This window comes from Meleagris gallopavo, chromosome 26 (assembly GCF_000146605.3).
Source record: "Meleagris gallopavo isolate NT-WF06-2002-E0010 breed Aviagen turkey brand Nicholas breeding stock chromosome 26, Turkey_5.1, whole genome shotgun sequence".
NCBI lineage: Eukaryota > Metazoa > Chordata > Aves > Galliformes > Phasianidae > Meleagris > Meleagris gallopavo.
The window spans coordinates 1,185,241-1,205,318 of NC_015036.2; the positions used below are offsets into that span (position 1 = coordinate 1,185,241).

At 48.0% G+C, this 20,078-nt stretch overlaps 1 protein-coding gene across 2 annotated transcripts in view; it reads right to left on the bottom strand.

Annotated features, from left to right (window-relative positions):
- Positions 1-3,150: 3,150 nt before the first annotated feature.
- ARHGAP32 (Rho GTPase activating protein 32) overlaps positions 3,151-20,078 on the bottom strand; it is a 146,296-nt gene continuing 129,368 nt past the window's right edge. For both annotated transcript variants that reach the window (XM_031556858.1, XM_010723589.3), the window contains 10 exons: positions 19,084-19,228; positions 18,378-18,460; positions 16,388-16,495; positions 14,750-14,895; positions 12,862-13,063; positions 11,940-12,085; positions 10,761-10,835; positions 9,382-10,236; positions 7,811-8,727; positions 3,151-7,434 (listed from right to left, as the gene is read on the bottom strand). In XM_031556858.1, coding sequence (XP_031412718.1) covers positions 5,146-7,434; positions 7,811-8,727; positions 9,382-10,236; positions 10,761-10,835; positions 11,940-12,085; positions 12,862-13,063; positions 14,750-14,895; positions 16,388-16,495; positions 18,378-18,460; positions 19,084-19,228 — 4,966 coding nt within the window. In that variant the 3' untranslated portion in view covers positions 3,151-5,145. The remainder of the gene's footprint in view (positions 7,435-7,810; positions 8,728-9,381; positions 10,237-10,760; positions 10,836-11,939; positions 12,086-12,861; positions 13,064-14,749; positions 14,896-16,387; positions 16,496-18,377; positions 18,461-19,083; positions 19,229-20,078) is intronic.

Below are 20,078 nucleotides of genomic sequence, written 5' to 3' on the forward strand. Positions count from 1 at the left end.
TGCTGCACAGACGCAGCCTCCGATGGGTGTCGGACAGCCCCCACCTCCCTGCTGGCGGTGATGCTGGGGGCTGCTCCAGGCTGTGCCCTTGCTGGCCTTGCTTTTGTGGCGTGTGAGGCCAAACCAAGCGCTCCACGGGTTCAGAGCAACCCTAAAGCCCTCCGTGTCGAAGCTGAGTCTTAGGGGATAGGTTTGACCACGGCCCTGATCTTTTTAGCAATTAATGTGCAGTGTTGCCACAGATGAAATGAGATCTTGTGGACTTGAGCGAAGTGATTTGTGTTTGTTCACCGTGTTCTGCCTTTGCTGGTCTCATGGAGCCCGTGTTCGAAGCACTGCTGCTGACCTCAGCATTCAGTTTTGGGGTGGGCGGGCTGTCTGTTGACCTTCCCAGGGACCCCCTATCCCAAGCAGAAAAGCACAGCAGTAACCTCGCTATTGTCCCATCACAATAACCCCCAGCCATTACAGGTGCACAGAGAGGGCCTGCTGAAAGTCCTCCCAACAACTTTTGCTATTAATTAACAGTGAGCGATATGTCTGCAGTGCCAGAATCCCCCCGGCCAGGCGCAAAGGCCGCAGAGCTGCTGCCATCTGTCCATCCCCACCTCCCTGCCCCACGCCTTCTGTGCTGAGCTATTTCTGCTGCCCTGTCGTGCTGGGTGAGAAGGACGGCAACCTAAAAATGCCCAGGCTGGTTTGTTGTTTGCTGCAGTCTGACTGGGCAGATAAGCAGCAGTTAGGGGTATTGGCACATGAGCACAAAGTCACCTCGTCCTTTGGCTTTAGAGATCCCTGCTGTGGCCATGAAATGCTTTTCCAGGTTTTTTTTTACTGTTAATTAACGAGGCAGAGGCACAAACACACACGTACGCAGGAATAGTTTTTAACCTGGCTTGATTAATGCTGTCAAGTTGTACATCTGAGTGTGAGCTCAGTGGGACTGTTGCTTTTGCTTAATACCACAAGACACCTCAGTCTGGATTGTTGCATTACAGTACAAATAAAAAACAGAAACAAAACCACATCTGCATCATACAAGGTGAGAAGAATATGAGAATTCTAAATATTTACAGAGGAGGGCAGTGGGGAAACCACAAAAAATATTTACATAAAAATACATGAGCTTGTCGGCATATACATTTTTACACCAGTTCAACAAAAAAAAAAAAAAAAAGACACTATATAAATTAGAGTGAAGGGAACTCCAAAGGTAACCCAAGACTTTCTGGGACGTTTCTCTCATGCGGCTCAGGGAAAGAAAAACCAAGTCTTCTACAGCAGGAAAATGAACAGCAAAACGACCCTGTCCTCCCCCCACCCCCCGCCACCCCCACAGACTGGACGAGGCAAGACTGCACACAAAGGTATTCTGCTGGATGGTTGCTTACACCAGACCATGCCTTCAATACTGGGTTTCTGTAGCACAAGGTTTTGGGAAAAGAGTTGCATGCCTAAGCCGCTGTAACAAAAGAAACTGAAACAATTTCTCATCCAGATTTCCTACCTACGTAACACATCGCTTCAGGCAATGCCCTGGCCACACAGTGCTGAATGGCGGAGTGCACATGAGGTCCTGTCCCTTCTGGGGTTAAAGAGGAACAGTGTGTTTTTGGGTTGGATTTGGTTTCGTGTAGCCATTTATACAATCCTTACCAACCCCCTTGAAATGATGAGCGCAAGATGAGCATCTCTGGAAAGACATAGGCACACAGTTGTGGGCGTTCTGTCACTTCTGCATATAGATTTCACCTGATAAGCCTCTTCTGAAAATCAGAAATGACTTTCTAGGGGTTAGGTCCTCATTACTCACAGGTCTCCTCACTGCTCCAAGGTTGAGGTGGAAATCCAGAGCTAGTGTGTGCTGTTGGGCCTGACTCTTGCATTGCATGAGGGGAAACTCAGCTGAGAACTTAGGAGGTGGAGATTTAAGATGTAGAAACTGTGATATACTTACTTGCAGTAAGTACAGGGGAATTATTTTACATCATAGCTGCTTGTCATCTCGGCTGGAGTTGAGGTTAGGCAGTAAATTACTTTATCTGAGCAGAACTGGCCTTGCAATGGATTGTTCTTTGTTTGCCCTGCCATCCCCTTGCTCTCTCTCCCATTTCTCTGTTAGGATGCTGAGAACTGCACCACCAACTTACCTTCCTGGGACATCTGGTGTAACCTCCTCTCCTTGCTCTGATGCACAATGCCCTGTTTTTCATATCAGCTATGATTTTGGAAAGATATCTCGACTGACTTACTGTGAATCAATTAATGGGCATGGAGAAACTAAGGACCATCAGCTTAACCACAGTGCAAGAGCAGAACTGCATAGTTGGCTATATGGCTTTGCGTGGGGTGGGTGTGGGGATGACTGCTGAATCCTAGCAATGTTTACCAAAACTAAAAGAGAAGTGCTCATCTGTATTTGTGCCTTAATAACCTCATGTTATTTAGTTGTGGCCCTGCACTGGTAGTAGGCTGTTCTGGGAGAGCACAGCCCTGAGTACGTGCTCATGTGGCTGGGCAAGGCTGGGATGATGCTGGGGGAAGTTTCTGCATGCCTTTCTTTCAATAGAGATGTTCTTCTCTTAAGGGAAGGCCGTTTGTAGCACCCATCTCGGCATACAGATGTGCACTTCTAGGAGCTCGTTTGGAAGGTGCTGAAAGCTTTTGTTCCCAAGGGGATGCTCAGCACCTGGTACTGTGCAGGGAACTGGAGATGGCAGGCTTGGGGGTAGGAGCACTGTGGGGAACAGTTGTCCAGGGATGGCACTTGGTATCTACAGGGAGATAGTGGCTTTGCACAGGAAAATCCAGAGGCATTTAGAATTGGTGGGAGCTGATTTCAGCCCCCTCATAGCAGAAGGATGGTCCTGATTAGATAAGGCCAAAATAGAAGTTAGGTGCTGGGGGCAAGAGGGGGGAGTTAAGGCTTTCACAGAGATAGAGGTTTGACCTCCAGCTCTCATTACCTGAATCCCAAATAGCCCAAACCAAAGTCCCTCGTTCAGATGGAGACCTCAGCAGCCATGGGAGTCTGTGCTCAGCACTACAGGACTGCTGCTCATCCTAACAGAACCTGGGGTGCTCAAGCCAGACTCCCCAGCTCTTGCACTGAGGGCTGGGGATGGCTCACCTAACACCTTCTTTCTGTGCTTTTTTTTTTTTTTTTTTTTTTTTTTAATTCCTTAAAAGCAAACATTACAAATAGCGTTTCCCCATGAAGAAACAAACCCTTCTACCTGGTAATTACTGGTAACCTGGCTCACAGTGCTGCTTTTTCTTTTTCTGACTTCCAGATTTACTTCTGGAACACGTAACAACTCTTCTAGACAGAACGCTTAAAACAACAGCTTTGCACAATAAAATAGGACCATAAGGTACTGTTACTGAAACAGCCCCAGACAAGGCTACAAGAAGCAAACATCCAAAGACAGATCAGCTACTGGAAGCAGATCTTTGTGTTCAAAATAGCCGTGAAACTTCTCTTTAAAAAACAAAACAAAACCAACACAACTGATGTAAGCTCCCTTTAACCTTCACAGCTGTGTCCCAACTGCAGGACCTCCAGCTTTTTAATACAACATCAGAGATTCAAAATGGGTAGAGAAGTTCTTCAGCCACGCAGAACAGGAATTGGTATTTATCAGTGAGCATTTAAAAATTCTAAATCTCCAGTATTGCTTGCAAGCCCTGTCTAATGAAATGGATGTGCTTTATCAGTGGGGTTGTAGTTAGTGCTGGGAAGTCTGGGAGGCTGCACAAAGTGGGTGCCTGACTTCTCTTACAGTACAGCAAGCTTTTAAATACTTAGGACAGTGGTATTAGTGTAGTACGGAGTGCACTGGCCTTCTGTCCCTACTTCTAACTGAATACTGGTATCATCTACACTTGTGATACAGGAGGGAATATTATTTCACAGCGCACAGACAGCACATAACTACTCTGCATGTGCCATGACTTCACAGGGATCCCTTTGCCAACACAGAGCTGAAAGGTTACAGAAAGCTGTGTCCTGCAGCCTTCAGCTTAAGGTCTGTAGGAGCACTTGCCTGATCTAAGAGCTGCAGGATCTGGCCCGGGGCAAATAGCTGGTTGTGCAGGTAACTCAGCACTTGCACACTCATTCCCAGCTAGTAACTGTGTTCCAATTTACAGGCTGGGAATAACACTGTGGAAATGTTATTATTTCTGTAGAAAGAGAATACTGGCTAGCCACAACATGGGATTAAATTGCCTGCACTGTAGCTAGCCCAGGGTTGGCATGAAATGGATGTGCTGCTCCCAAGTGCCTGTTGTTTTCTTGTGTTGGCTTTTGGTATGAGAAATGTAGACCTGTGATTTACTTGGCTTCTACAGCAGACTTCTGCTTATGCTAGAGAAACTTTAAAGTAATTTGACTTCATGTAGGCAGAAGCAACTTGTTAAGCAAGCAATTTAGAAAGTGTGCTGTATTTTGGATTTGCTTCAGAGCCTATTCAACAGGCTGAAGTCAAAATAGGCTCACACTCACTTCAAAGCAGTTAAAGTGGACCCACTATGCCTAAGCAATAATCTTTGAAGAAGAGGTTTGACCTTGGCCTTGAACAAGAAGAAAGGGCTCAGGAGCTCTCCCCCTGCTCCAGCACCTTTCCACCCGCTCTACCTGCATAACCTGAGAGGGGGGGAAGCAGTTCCTGCAAGTCATGGAGACCCTTTCTTGGGAGCTAACAGTGGGAAAGGCAACACATGGGGCTCACAAAAACAGCAGCATGCACAGTCTGTCATGCATGGGATAATGGAGGCATGGTGAGGAAGTGGTGGTAATGGTCAATGTTAAATCCAGGGAAGAAAAAACTTCCTTTCCCCTACCCCAGCAGCATCTTTCAGTTCTGCCTGTCCTCTCTGGCAATATTTGTGCGCCAACAGCCTGCCCTGTCGTTCCAGTTGTCTCAAATGACATGAAAAAGCTATATCTCTACTACATAAAAACAGTGAGTGGTGGGCTGGGAGGGATGGGGCTGAAGGTGGGTTTGCTTTGCTCATTGAGGCAGGAATTCATTTATTTTTTTTTTCCGTCGCTGAAAAAATAAAACAGTCCACTGTCCAGCAGAGGCTGTTTAAAACTCTATTATTTCAATTATTTCCATTATTTCTTTTACCTCCGTGTGCTCACTCAACATGGACCTCTGTTTCAGGCCTTTGCAAACACAGCTCTGTGGGAAGGAAGGCCCCCTGGCCGAGGGCCGTGGCGTAAATTCTACTGTGCACATGGGTAAAAGCGGGGGGCACACACCCCCCTTCTCCAGCATAGCCCCCTCTTTGGTGCTGAGGCATGGTATGGTAATCTTCCACGTTATCATACTGGGACATCACAGTCATAGTGCTTTGGCGTTTCCCAAGGGTTTGGTACGGGTAGAAGAGGGCAGAGTCCTTCTCCACGGACTCGCGGTGCTGCACCCTGAGGCTGTGGCTCCGTTCAGGTGAAGGCGGCGGTGCCATGGGTGAGGCTGCGTGCTCCTCTTCCTTGTAGCCATCTCTGGAGTGTTTCTCAATGGACGTGCCGGGCCTGGCTCGGGACCTTTCCACATCTGGCCTGTCCTCCGCCAGCCTCACTTCCTTGTGGTTTAGTCTCAGGGTATCCTGGTTTGCCAGGATGTACTTCCTGCCCAAGTGCTGATAGCCCATGGGCTCGGCGGGCTCGGGGCCTTTGGGCCTGTAATCAGGATAAGGGGGTCCGTTTTTGGGTTCGGAAGGCTGCCTGTGGCTCGGCTCCTGCTGCAGGTGTGGCCGGTGGTCGCTGGCGCTGCAGGTCGGCTCATGCAGCTTCCTGCTGCGGATGCTGCTCTGCTTCTGGGGAAGGGACGGCTTCTCCGGCTGCCCATTCCCGTAGGCGCCGTGGTAGTGGGCTCTGTCCAGCTCTGGCTCAGGGTGCTGCATGTAGTAACGTTCATCCCCGTCAGGTGTAGCTGCCTTGGCCGGGTACTTCCCCTCCTTCCCTTCTGCCACAGTGAGTAGCCCACTCTTCCCAGGGTCTGATTTGCTGCGCAAGTGAATGATATCCGGCCCTCCCGGGTCCTCTGGCAGCAGTGGGGTCACGTTGTCATACTGGGACATCAGCGGCCCTTTCACTTTCTGCCGCGTGCGGCTCTCACGGCGAATAGACTGCATGCGGTACTTCTCCATGTCCTCCAGGTCCCACGACATGTACATGTGCTTGATGTCTGGGGCAGGAGGCACGTCCCTGCTGATGAAGCTGTGCTCCTTGCCTGCCAGGTGGCCGATGAGGCCGCCCCGCGGGTAGGCAGACAGGCCGGGGTAGCGGTGCAGGCCCTTGCTGTGAAGCCGTGCCTCGTAGGATGCGAAGTCGCGGCTGTGCAGCGGGTGGAAAGGCCTGACTCGCATGGTGCTGTAGGGGTCCAGGTCATAGAAGTTCCCATCGGCGGAAGTGTAATAGGAAGATCCCGAGGAGCTGGAATAAGGACTGTAGCGGTAATGCACCCTCCCGTTCTCAAAGTAAGGCTGCAGCTGAGTGACGTGGTAGTCAGAGTGAGGCTGATATGGCTTGTACTGGTAGAGGGGCCGCGGGCAGAACAGTGGCTCATCGTCTGGAGGCACCTCGGTGCGCGAAATGGGGACGGAGCGGATGGCAGAGGCGGCCGGAGTGGGAACATGCAGCGACTGAACCCTGCGGATGGTGGGGTAGGGTGGAGGGTCCTCGGCGTAGGCAGCATTCCGCAGACCTGTGGGGCTCACGGAGGACGCAAACTCCATCCGGCTGCGAGGTTTGGAATAGACAGCAGAGGCGCTCCTCCCTTGGTTTGTGTAGGTGTTGAAGCGAGTGCCCGCAGAAGTGGGCGTCTCCGATCGAGGAGGGTAGGCTGGGTGCTGGTCTGGCTTGCTGTGATAGCTCATGTGAGGAGGAACGCTCTCAGGTCGGTACTGGTGGATGGAGGTCGGCTTGTGGTGCAGGTAGACGTCTGGCCCGGAGGGTTCCAGGACGCTCTCGGGTTTGGGGTGCGGCACATACATGGACTGCAGGGAGGCGTGCTTGGGGGGCGGCGGCGGAGCGAGGGGTGGTGGTGGCAGCGGTGGTGGTGGCGGTGCTGGAGGAGGCAGCAGGACTTCCTCTACGGAGGAGGCCAGCATGGAGGAAGCCAGAAAGGCGTGATAGTTGGAGTTGTTGATCGCGTCAGTGTTGTTGGAGTGCATGGCGGCAGCTATTTTGCTCTCCAGTGTTCTCACGGGTGGGACAGGCGGAGTGAAGCCATAGGAGGAGTGAGTAGGGACCGACTCGGAGCGCAGGTGCAGCAGGGGAGCCCTCGTACCCTCCCGTGGCTTCTCCAAACGGCTCTGGTGGCTGCTGGGCACAGAGGAGGAGCGGTGGCTGCTGGAAGTGCTTTCTGTGGCAAAACCAGAAGCAGGCTCGGGTGGTTTTTCAGATGTAGCTGCACCCCAAACCTGTTGGGAAGAGATCAGAAGTTAGAGGCAATTCCCTCACTGGGAATCTGTCAGTTACTTGCTTCAGAAATGCCATTTGCTAGATCAGTAACCCCAGCAACTACTCCGCCCCCCACAAACTTCTGAGAGCAGCTATATCTGGGACATTACTTTATGTTCACCTAGGCAATTTTGTGCTGCATTCCTGTTAGGCTGTGCCTCTGCCATACACTCACAATTCCCAGTAACTTGCAAGGAGCTTCCTGCCTCTTCCAGGAGCGAGACTGACTGGGTGCAACTCTCCCTGACTTCAGTCCCGTAGAATTACATAGGAGCTGCACACAGATGTTGCACTGGCAAACAGGCGCAAGGCCGAGCAAGGGGTGCATCCACGTACCTGACTGGAATTGCTGGATGCTTTTGCAGAGGCCGCTGGCACTTGCCCCACTGCAGACTGGTGATCCTGCCTCTGCGGTGGGGTGGGCTGGCTGCCTGTGGGCGTGCGCTGTGCAGCGGTGCCAGCGACATCTGCCTGAATTAGGGCTGGACCAGCTGCATGCTGACATGTTGGTGCACGGTTAGGCTCAGCTGCTGCTGTCTGGATGGTTGTCAGGTACGGCACTGGGACTGGGGTGCTTTTCTCCCCAGCAGTTACAGGAGTCTCAAGTTTGTCATCAGCTGAACAGGTGGACGTGAGCTGCTTGTCCCCAGACGTGCATGCATGAACGTGGGGCTTATCCATAGCTAAGTCGGTTGTAGGTGGCTCCCAGTCGGGCAGTGCCCCTGGAGCATGCTGCCGTGTCTGCTCCCAGTCCTCAGCACGGGCTGGGAACTGCTCTTTGTTCTCCATTTGACCAGCAAGGTAGCTGGGCTGCTCTTGCTCAGCATCTCTTCTAGCAGGCACATCCCCAGGCACACTGGTGTGAAGAGACTGGGGGTCCTGACTTCCAGGTGCACCTGGAGGGTGGTTCTGCTCCCGAGCTGTGCTGCTAGCTTGAAAATCCTGCTCAACTGGTGCACTAGTCTGGAAGTGAAGCTGGTTCTCAGGCAGATCAGTATACAGGTGAAGCTTGTCTGGAGCTCCAGCAGAGAGATGGAGCTTTTCCAGAGCTGTGGCAGCTTCAGTTTCTCCATAACTGGTGCTTTCAGAGTGGGCATCTCCTGGCTTTTTCTGAGACTGAGCAGATGCTTGCTGTGCAGACTCAGCTAACGCTAGGGCTAGCATGCGCGCTGCGTTTTTCGGAGGAGGAGGAGGGATAAGAGACACAGAACTGACAGGAACAGGATCCTGGGGGGAGTCGAGGGCAACTGCTCCTAATAGGGGGAAAACCGAAAGAGAGAGTGATTTTATGTTACCCAATAAGGAGAGTGACCTAACCTTAATGACTACCCTAAGAAAAATAGATGCTTTCCACATTTTCACAGTAGTAATTCCTTCTGATGCGAAATACTGTATCTTCTGTCTTACATACAAATGCTGCTCAATAGCACAGCAGTTCATCACAAAAAGGGAAAAACACAAGAGATTGTCTAAAGGTTCCTCTTGTATTTCTAGAGAGGTAGGAAGTAGGTAGCAGAGAATGAGATACCCTTACACAATTTTGATCATAAGTTTTTGGGCAAAAAGGATCCCTTCTTCGAGTGTTGGCAGATCTTTAACTTAAAAAAGAAAAGTCTTAGATGAACTATCAGCTGAAATGTTTTAGAAGAACATGCTATAGATTTTCGTGTACAACATGATGGGAAAAGAAAGCAGTATAGAAAGTATTATGGAAAGGTATCCGAGATCTGTGTGATGTATGAAGAAGACAGAGGTTAAGACCGTACCGATTTGCACAGCCCTGCAAGAACACTTGTGATCAGAACTGACGGGCAATCCCCTCTCCTAAAAGGCACGCAGAGATGGACTTTTTTGAGAGCAGGTCCCCTTTGGAACTTAAAGAAAGAATGGAGGAAAATGCACTGTACCTGGCTGTGCGTGTCCACTGGGTACAGTCTTATTCTGACTGCTTGACATTGGTCTCTCTCCTTCTTCTGGCAACTCTGGTTTGCCAGCAGCCACTATCTGGGCATGCTTCAGCTCTTGATGGGCTTCCTCCTCTGCTGCTCTTTCAGTTTCTTTCAGAGGTAAAGACATCTGGGTTGGGAACCTGTTTGTGATTTCAGTGATACCAATCTCTTCGCTCCAGTTGGAAGTGGAAGAGTTTCTGGTTGTGACGAGAATCCCTCCAATTGATTCTGATGTGCAGCTGGGCAGTGCAAAGGAGACAGGTTCTGATGTGGTCAGTGGTGGAGATTTGATGGGCTTTTTCCCCATCTGGGGTGAGGTGTCGCCGGGTTGGAAGGTCTTCTCCTCAGTTGGGCTCAGGTCCAGAGTAAAGAAGGGACTCATCTTCTCTTGGAATGGAGAGACTGGCTCAGAGCTCGTGGCGCTGCCCGGTGTCTGGGACTGGCTGCCTGATTCCAAGTCCTTCTTCAAGAGGCTCGGCTTCTCCTTACTGATGCCGATGGACTCCAGCATGGAGGTGCTGCTGTCTGGGCAATCAGACTCTGTTTGGGGTGGGCTGCACTGAAAAGACATTGGGTCAAAATCCAGGCTAGCAACTCCAATATCGGGTGGGCTCAGGTCAACATCTTCAGCAGAGCGGGGAGAAATGAGGGCAGGAACGTGGATGAGCTCCTTATCCCCATCACTGTTGTCATGTGGAAGGTTGTCATAAGAATTGCAGCGATTCATGCTTCCTAAGAGCTCTCCATTGAAGGAAGCAGACAGTGCATCACTACTGGATCTGGGTCTTCTGGGTCGAAACCGGCTAGATTCACCTGGGAATGAATAGATACGTAGGGGTTAAGTGTCAAACTTTCACTGTCCAAGGAGGCAATGGCTTGGTGTTTCTCAAGTAGCATGCAAGATGCTCACCTGGCAAGCTCTAAACAGAAAAACAATGTAGTTAGCAATAGCTGCTAATCACGTTTGCTCAAACTCTTTTTAAAGCTGTTATCAGGTCCGTCTTAGTCTGGAATTGAGCTGTTTGTTTGCATAAGTGAAATGGGCTCAAGTGTGCTGTGGTTCTGCCTCTCTCAGGAAACATTTCCCTTCCAATGCTATCTTTTTCAATTTAGAAGAGAAAGGGGGAGAGGGCAAGGAACGAAAGGTATACAAAACCCTTAGATGAAAAACAAAGATCTGAAGAGCATTGCTCTGATAGCACTGCCCAACAGGGCTGGATAAGCTGCTTCATTAACAAGTCCAGCTTTCACTGAGGGGTGGCAGGCATCTGCCTTGCTGCTTATCTGCAGTCTCAGTGATGTTACCTTTTTTTTTTAAAACCCACATTTTGCCTTACCATCAACAGCATGCAGAGAGGTAAGCGATTCTTCGCTTTTAGCTGAGCGAAGAGTCCCGCTGTCTCCTCGTCCCCCTGGGGAAATAAAACCAGACAGTGACAAGCTGAATTATGGAAGTGGTTGACATTTGGTTATGGAGTGGTGGCAGGAAAGCTTCTAGCAACGTACCACTGTCTTGAAAGTAATAGTTGTGCTTTTATTGCTTGCTGTTTGGTTTGCACTCCAAAGCCCTTGAAGAAAACCATTATCCTGTCATGGTGTTAATGTGATTTAGTCTAAGATGAACGTAATGTTTTTGTGTGGGAGGTTGGCCAGGATGGCTGGCAGAGGTCCCTTCCAACCTGTGATTATGAGAAGTGATTACAAGAGAGTATCAATTTTTGATACCAAAATGCCAACTAAGTGCTGCAGATGATGGGTTGGAAGACAGCTGCTCCACATGCCTGCTGTGCCAGGCAGGTCTTCTGGATGTGCCCGTGGTAAGTGGTTAACTCCTGACAGCAACACTCCCACAATGGGGAAGAAAGCAACATTTGCACAGCTGGTTTTATGAGCGCTAAACAAGCACAACTAAAATGCTCAAGGGAGGCTGTCTTCATGAACAGCCATGGAATGCGTTTGTTACACTGAAAAGTAGAGGTTATAATTTAAAAGGGCATCAGGGTGAGGACGGGACACAACGCCCTGCTGGCCACACTTCAGGATTTGTGGTATGTTCTTCTGCAAAAATGCACAGTTGCTGTTTTTAAATTTGGAAAGAGACAGTAAATTATATACGGAAAGGGCTGAGAAGTCAGAGTCTACGTAGCTACAGAAAGATGCTGGATGCCTTCTTTCTGTGGGAATGTTTGTGGAAAAGTGCTTTTATGTAGTTCAGATACGTGTCTTCTGACAAAAGCAAAACTGTGCCAGAAGTGTATTGCTACTTCCATAGCAAGTGCTGGAAGAAAACATTGAGAGTTTTGTGGAGGTGCTCATTTATTGTCCTTCAGAAGCCACTCGGAGGAAAGGCACCATGGGTGCGCTCTGACAGGTCCGGATCCTGAGTTAACACATTCAGAAAAGATGGGTTAACTAAAGATGTTATGCACGGGCTTGAACGCTAGAAGGAGATCCAAGCACACTGAAAGCATGAATCCTACACTGCTGTTTTTTGAAAGCTGGCTTTGCAGCCTTACCTGCCAGGGCTATGACCTTCATCTCTGAGGGCTCGCTGGGGTTGCGCTGCAGTTTGCGCTTGGACACAGAGGATGACTTTCCCAGGTTGAAGAAGGAACGCCAGCTGCCGACGGGTGATTTCTTCATCTTATTGGGGGGTCTTTTCCTGGAGTGAGAAAATAGAGTGAATGGTGTGAGTTGTGGTGCAGGGTGAGGGAAAAGCTGCACTGAGCTCTCGAGACCATTGGCTTGTTCGTAGCATTGCCCAGCTTCTGCTGAAACAGACCTGAGGAACTCGGTCTCTTTCAAAGATGCTTCCATTCTTACAGCTCAGCCCTGAAGTCTTGCTGACACGAATTCCTCCAATCTATGCAAAGCAAGATGCAGTGCAGGTGAGCAAAGCCTCCACAGCTGTACAGTACAGCATGTAAGGAATGGCTTTTATTTTATAACTGCTTTCTGAGGAACCATGAAGCCATACAGGGCACTCAGAAGCATCCCTTCTGCTGTGTTAACAAATCATCAGCCACCTCCCACTGCCCTGTTTGATTTCTAGTGCCAGCAAGACTGTCCAATGGGTCTGTTTAGACAACCAGAGTTTGTTTCAGGCATGGGGTCCTGAGATCTGGAAAACCCCAATGTTTCCATGTACACCTAAGCACAGGCAAGGACAGACATCTGATGGCTTTATACATCTCATGCCTGCCTGCTCAAAAAGGAAGGAATGGCACTGTTGTGTGGCTAAACTGAGCCCACTGGGCAACTGTGTGTTAGTTCATAGAATCCTCAGAGTCCAAAGTGGGTTGAAATTGCCTACGATGCTTTATGCACGATTAGTGTAAGTTAGTTTCAGTAAGTTTTTGCAGTAGTAATAATAGGAAAAAAAAAAACCAAAAACCAACACATCCAAACCAATGTGCTGGAAATGAAACTCCTCTCTACCTTTCTGATGGAAAGTCAATGACCGTGTGGAATTTCCCTTGTAAAGCTGCAGGTCCTTCTCCCACTTCAATGTATCTATTGTCTGTCACCATGGGGGAGTTGATCTGGCCTTGTGTCCGTGCCTGTGCCTCCTCCAGCGTGAGCAGCTTTGTGGAGGGAGAAGACACCAACAGAGACTTGGGCCGTGATAAAGAACTGTGTCCTGTAAGGGAAAGCCACAGATAAGAGGGAGGATCAGACAGCAGCAGCACCGCCATCACAGTTCGGGGGAGGTGATTATTCTATTAAGACTTGGCTATCCTAGCCACTGGAGGATGATGTCAAAACAACCATTTTGTCAGGGATGTTTATGATGAAGGACATGCTCATAATTGAGAGCAGCTTACTGTATTAAACACACACCAAAAAAATCGTGGAAAACTGAGAAAGTAGGTAGAAATCTTCACTGCCATACTTTAACCGAGCTTCATTTCCATGCAAAACATCATAATGACTGTGAGTTTTGTTCTTATAAAGTTCAGGTTTAAGCATTCTCAGGATATAGCAGCAGAAAATGCTGCACACAACTGAAGCTGCTACAAACCCATGTGCAGGTGGATACAGAGAACTGCACCTAGCTGTGTCTTGCTCTTGTCCTGCCTACAGCCTGTGCTTGTTTTCGGAGATAAATGCCAGCTGCTAGGATCTGTTGTTCAGCCTTACAGTGCAGAGCAGTGCTGCAGGGGAGCACGAGGAGTCTGCTCTGAGAGCTGTCCTTGTTTGCCATTGCTTACAGAGCAAGCATTCACATGGTTATGCTCATGTGAGTAAGAGGTGTGGGAAGGAAGTCTATCATCCCCTCCTATCACCATCCTGGCTGGATCCATTCCTACTATTTATTCCTTTAACATCACAGCTCCTGGGTAACATGTGCACAGCCTCATGTGTTTGTTAGCTGTACCTGTGTACCCAGGGTGAAGTTTGGACCAAGCAGGTATTCAGACATCCAGCTGTCTTCCAACTAGACTAACTTGGGGTGGCTTAAAGCAGGCTGGGGAATGCTTTTGCTTCTATCAGGCTGGTACAGGTTGAGATGCTGTGCTGAGAGGGACTGCCTTGCCAGAGCTCAGTATTCCTGAGCTTATTGATGCAGTGCAAAATACCCGGACCCTCTGCCCCCCAGTTTTGTGGTACAGTAGACAATGTGAATGCCTGAGTCATTAAACAATTAGCCAAATTTAAACTCTTGATTCTAAAGCCTGGATGATCATTTGGCTCAGGTTCTTTTGCATGTTGATCTTCCCCTGGCAGAGCTCCACCTGCTGTGGGCTGTCCCTTCCCAGCCAAACTAACCTCTGGTCCTGACACAAAAACTGCCTTCCAGCAGGAACAAAAGCTGGACTTGCAGCAACTGTGCTGTCCAAAGTAGAGTAATGCTTGTATAAAAATGGGAAGCAGCAAATATTCTAGAAAAGCAGCTATGTAAAACTCCACAGGTGGTAATAACTGCATTGGCTGTGCAAACTTCATCAGAAGGTCAGCTTATCAAAGCAGATGCAACAAACTGTGGAATAGTAACAGCTTGTGCTCTTCACATTTACTCATATAACGTGAGTAGTGGTTTTTAAAAAGAAGAGAGGCAATGGGGAACAGATTTAAGTTATTCTGTATGGCTTTTCAGTGTTAGGACCTAAGAGCAGCAGCCAAATATTCACATGTATGTTCCTGTACAGCATCCTGGGCTATCTCAGAAAGGTGATGGCAACCATGTTTGCCATATTCTTACACAGCCTTGGAAATCTGTTGTCTCCTTGGTAGTAAAAGCATAGTTCAGATATTGTGGAGGATTTTCATTAAGTGTGTGCTATTGTTTCTGATCAAGGTAAAGCTAAAGGAGGAAGACACTCACCTGCTCCATCTCGTATGACTGAGCTGAATTTGGAGCTGAAGAGGACGTCTGTGTGGTTCAAGATGAATTCCACAACGACTGACTGGATCCGCACCTCCATGAAGGCAGCAGTTCCACTGAAGCAGGCAGACTCAATCTGCTTTGATCTGAAGAAAAGGCAGATTAAGTACCACTGCAACCAGCCAGAAGAGTGGGAAGGTGTGCGGCCCTTGGGTAAGGCCTGGGCTCATGTTCACTGTTATGCCTCACTGCATGGGCAGACGAGAGATTAAATCTCATCAAAGCGTTACACAGACATCAGACTGACTGCAGTGATTTATACCCTGTTGTGGTTAACCTGGCAGGTGGCTCAGCACCACGCAGTTGTTTGCTCACTTCCCCCCCATCCCAATGGGACAGGAGAGAGAATCAGGGAAAAACCAAGTAGAACTGGTGGTTGAGATAAAACTATTTATTAAGATAGAGAAAAGGAAAAGGATAATGGTTGTAACTACGTATTGCTCACTACCTCCTCTGCTTCTGAGGAATGAACTCCCACCCCCCCTTCAAAACTTCCTTGCCCTATGGGATGGAATATTCCTTAATCAGTTTCAGTCCGCTGTTTTCATCCTGCTCCCCCCCACTCCCTGGGCTCTCTGCTGTCAATGGCCTTGGCTCTGCACAGCACTGCTTAGCAGTAACTACAAACATCAGCTATCAGCACTGGTTTTCTCCTAGAACCATAACATGGCACTGCAAAAAAAACCAATTCCATCCCAGCTGAAACTAAGACATACCCAGATTTTGGTTTTAGGCTAAAACAGGTAAGAGAAACAGTGGGTCAAAAAGGAAAAGAAGAGCGTGGCAGGTCCAGATGGAGGTAAACGTATTGCATACACAAAGCAGGAGCTCACCCTTAACTTCCTCCCAGAAACAGTAAGTGGCAGCAGTTTAATGCAGTGGCACTGCACAAAGCCCAGCATGGGCTTCTGCCTGGCTTTCCCTGCAGCAGGGAATGTCTCCAACTGGTCCTGCTCAGCAAGAACCCCAGTATTCACAACAGCAAACTCAAATGAGATCTTTTAAAAGAGTGCTTGTGAGTGAATTGCCAGAGAGGAGAAAATAGCTCTCCCTCATTAACTGCTCACAGGGGGGAGCTATGACTCAGACTTCTCAGGCTGGTAACAAAGCAGTGCACAAATCAATGCAATAGAGACCAGGGGTGATTTTCTTTCTTTCTTTTAAGGCACAAATTTTAAAATTACACCATTAATTTTAGAACACCCCATCAGGCACATTGAAAACAAACTGTAGGAGTCATTTCTCCAAGATCATTTCCCTAAGCCTGAATTTTTGCAGCCAAAAGTTGTCAAATCAGATCCTGGAGATTTCTGCAGTGGGAAATCAGTGATGCCACTGAACAAGTTTTCCTGGATGATCAAGGACACACCAGTCCTATACAGTGGAAATTATCATCTGGAAATTGTGCTGGTGGGGCAGGGGGAGAACATCCAGGCTCTTCCCCTGCTCTGAGTAAGTTATGAGAAATGTGACAAGAGAAGAGCACGTTTGGTGGAGAAAAGGGTAAGATTGTCGTGGTTTTCTTTTCCTGGAGAACAGATATAAGCTTCGAAATGGGAAAAAAACAAACAAGTTTACCTTAAAAGGTTTGGAGCCCAAACAATCGCTAAGTTCTTTGCGTGCATATTTGTGATGGTGCAGTAATCAGCTAAACGAGCTAAGTGTCTCATTAGGTATTCCAGTGTCCTGGAAAACAAGAGAGGCACAAATGTTCAGCATCAGTGAGCGTGCCATGCTGCAATTGACAAAACAAACCTCAGTGCATTGTTTTCATTTTTTATTTTTTTTTCTTCCCTACTGTGACCAATCAAAACAAAAGTGGAACTGTGTACCCTAAGAATGGTGAGGTTGTCCTTATCATAACAACTACATAGGGGTGGGTGGGGGGGTCTCTTCTGAGTCATTCAGGGCAAAGGAAAAAAGCTGCTTTCTGCCACAGGACTGGATCCAGCAGACAAGGAGGTGGAGGGGGATCAGCCAAATGCCACCAGCAGAGCACCCTGGAACTTCATCACGTTGCTGCATTATCACCACCCCGTGACACTGAAATGCAACTTAGGAAGCATTTGGTAGCATTTTCATCATTCTGCAACGTTCATTGAGAGTTCAGAGAATCGTAGAATGGCCTGGGATGGAAAAGATCACAATGATCATCTAGTTTCAACCCCCCTGCCATGTGTGCAGGGTCACCAACCACTGGATCAGGCTGCCCAGAGCCACAGGAGTTATAGGAAAGAACACTGAATATTAACCTGGTTAGGGGATCCTGAGCTTCAAACAGCCCGGGATACCAGCAAAGTGTATCTGAATACAACTTAGGCAATGAGTGCCTCCAGCTTTCTTACAGATGTATGAGAGACCCAGCAGATTCCAGGTTAAACTTCACCAACCTGTGTCCATATGAAAATAAAGCTGCTTTTTACATTATCCCCCACTGCTACTGCAAATCTGGGCAGAGGGAGAGGGACTCCATCCTTTCCAGCACACACAGCCCCATCTCACTGCATCCCACAAAGTGCCCACAGCAAACAGCACAGCTCAGCACCTGCCTGCATGCTCCTTAATCACCACATTTAGTTGGTATTAAATCCCATACAGCACATAAATCACACATAAATCACTCAATGACATTTAATTAGCAAATAACATACATTGTAATAAGTCAAGCTAATTACCATACACTACTCATTAATATTTGAATACCTGCAAGCATAATTTCTAATGTATATAATCACATTATGATTGGTCACTATTGATGACCATGCATTATGATAGGTTAATTATGATAGGTTAATTATGTCTTATGTAAATTATTAATACCAATCACCGTACCTTACATTTAGTTAACACTAAATATTATCACTAGTTAGTTATATTAGATATAGTTAGCTAGTTAATCGTATTTTGAGATTAACATATATTATTTATACCAATCAAGACAAACTGCATTATTATTAATAGCAATCACCATACTTTGTAGTATGAGGACAGTTCTTGTACAGTGCAGAAGTTATTAATACTGGCTAATTGCCTGTTAATATACACTGCAATGGTAAGAGCTAAATTATCATACACCACAAATAGTCATGAATATCAATTAGCAAGTATTGATCTTATGAATACTAATTACTACATGCTATTCTAACGAGCACGTTGCCATTTAAACAATAAACACTATCAATAGTTATTAAGTCAGTGTTAGCATTTGTTAATTATTATTATTGCTATTGGCATTAAATATTAAGCAGATGCTGAATGCCAGGCTGCAGCACCACTGCAGCCATCGGCTGCATCCCCATGTCGAGGGACTGACCCAAAAATGGGCTTTCCTCAATGGCATCAGCCACTTCTGACCTCCTCAGCATGGATGCCCCTCCTATATGGACTTCCAGAGGAAGTAAAGTAAGCCTATGCAAAGTATATAATGATCTAAGTAAAGTATAAACCAACTATCTCCATGACCCTCTTTAATGTACACAGGCATAACGTAGCCAGCATGAGACAAAACCTGGAACGGCATCATTTGCTGCTCTGAAACGCAGCAGTGCAGAGTGAGGGCAGCACTGACCTGTAGTGAGGTGGGGGCAGCTGCTGGATGACATCGTGGATTCTAACCAACCGCTCCTCATCTGTAGCAGCAGAAACAGCATCCTGGAATAATGCAGAAAGGGATTTAGACACAAATCCTGCTGCAGGATCTGGAAATAGGGGGACAATGCACTGCTCGTTAGCACTGAGGACCATTTTTTGAGCCTCTCTGTCTTCCAAGAGGCATCTTGAGAAGACAGTGGTGTATTCAGCTGATGTGATACAGGCTGAGGAACCCAAGCACTGGGCTGGTTTACAGCCTGACTGTGCAGCTCAGCTCCCTGCAGTGGGCATCCATCTCCAAGTACCATTCCTGTTCCATGAATAGTTGGGGCACAGAAAAAAAAAACAACAGGAAATCTCCAAACGTGGCATCAGTGTGATGCAGGACATGGCAATGACACGTGAGTAAACCTCATGGGGCAACAGAATAAGGACCTCAGACCTGGGGAACCACTGTGCCCATCTCCCACTGTTTTAGTGGCAGGATGCTAACAGCAGGCGGGCATCTGGTGCGTGGGAAGCATGAGCTGCTTGTTTTACACATTACACCCTTTGTAACTCTATAATAACCCAAACTTAAACTGAATTTAGGCAAAAACAAGGTGAGCAGATGTATGTGTATGTGACAGGTCACACCACGAGGCCCTGGGAGAGGTAAATGAAAGGCATTGCCTTGTACTTACTGAGAACTTCTCGTAGAGTTGGTAGGTCAGCAGAGGGTTTGGGAGCTCCCTGAAGTACATTTTGCAGAGGGAGCTCACGCTGTGAATGTCATGGATATAATTGTCCTTGGTTAGGTCAGGAATCTGCTCAGAGTCAAACTCATGGCTGCAGAGGACACAAAAATGGGCACAAAAAAAGAGGAAAAAAAGAAAAAAAAATAATAAAAATTACAGCCAAGAAAAGCAAGAGGTTCCTGATGTACAGGAAAAAATAAATACTTAGTCACCGACACCACACGGGCCATGCTGGACTGGATGCTTCCAAAATAGACCTTTTCTTGATGGTAAGGCATTCTCAGTTAGCTTTACAACTGACTGCCTGGTCTACAACCACTTGCAGAGCCCCCAGAGCATGCTTTCCAGGAGCACAGAGCTGCCTGGAGGAAAAATCCCTGCAGGTCAGAACAAAAACTGCTTCCCTTTGCACTTCAAAGGCCTGGAAACTGAAATGAGAAAGCAATGCTGAGCAGCAGTGCCGCTGGCAGCTGCTGTCCATGGAAACTTTAGCACGCAGAAATTCCTTGGGTCCACTGGTGAGCTGAGCATGCCTCTGCTATGGGGTGAAGAGTGCCTGGAACCACAGGAAGACAATCCCTGAGCATTCCCTTGGTTTTCAGAGAGAGAAAAAAACAAAATCACAAACATCTATGAAAGAAAAGCTGGGCTCTGAAGGCCAGGAGCCGGCTTGCTGCTAGGATATGTGCATGGAGGTTGCAGTTTTGAATTAGCAAGCCAGCTCTGCAGGGGCCAGCCGGGTGAGTCAGGCACAGGGAGCTGTGAGAACAGGGCTGCTGCAGCTAGAGTTTGGTCTCCCTGCAATCCTCTTTAAGCTGTAAACCAAAGTGCTTAACACTGACATGGGGAATCAGCTCGCCTACACTCCAACTGCAGCAAAGAGCTCAGTGTCCCTCATCTCGGCCTCCCTGTCCAAGCCAAGCAGTGTGCAACACAGAAGG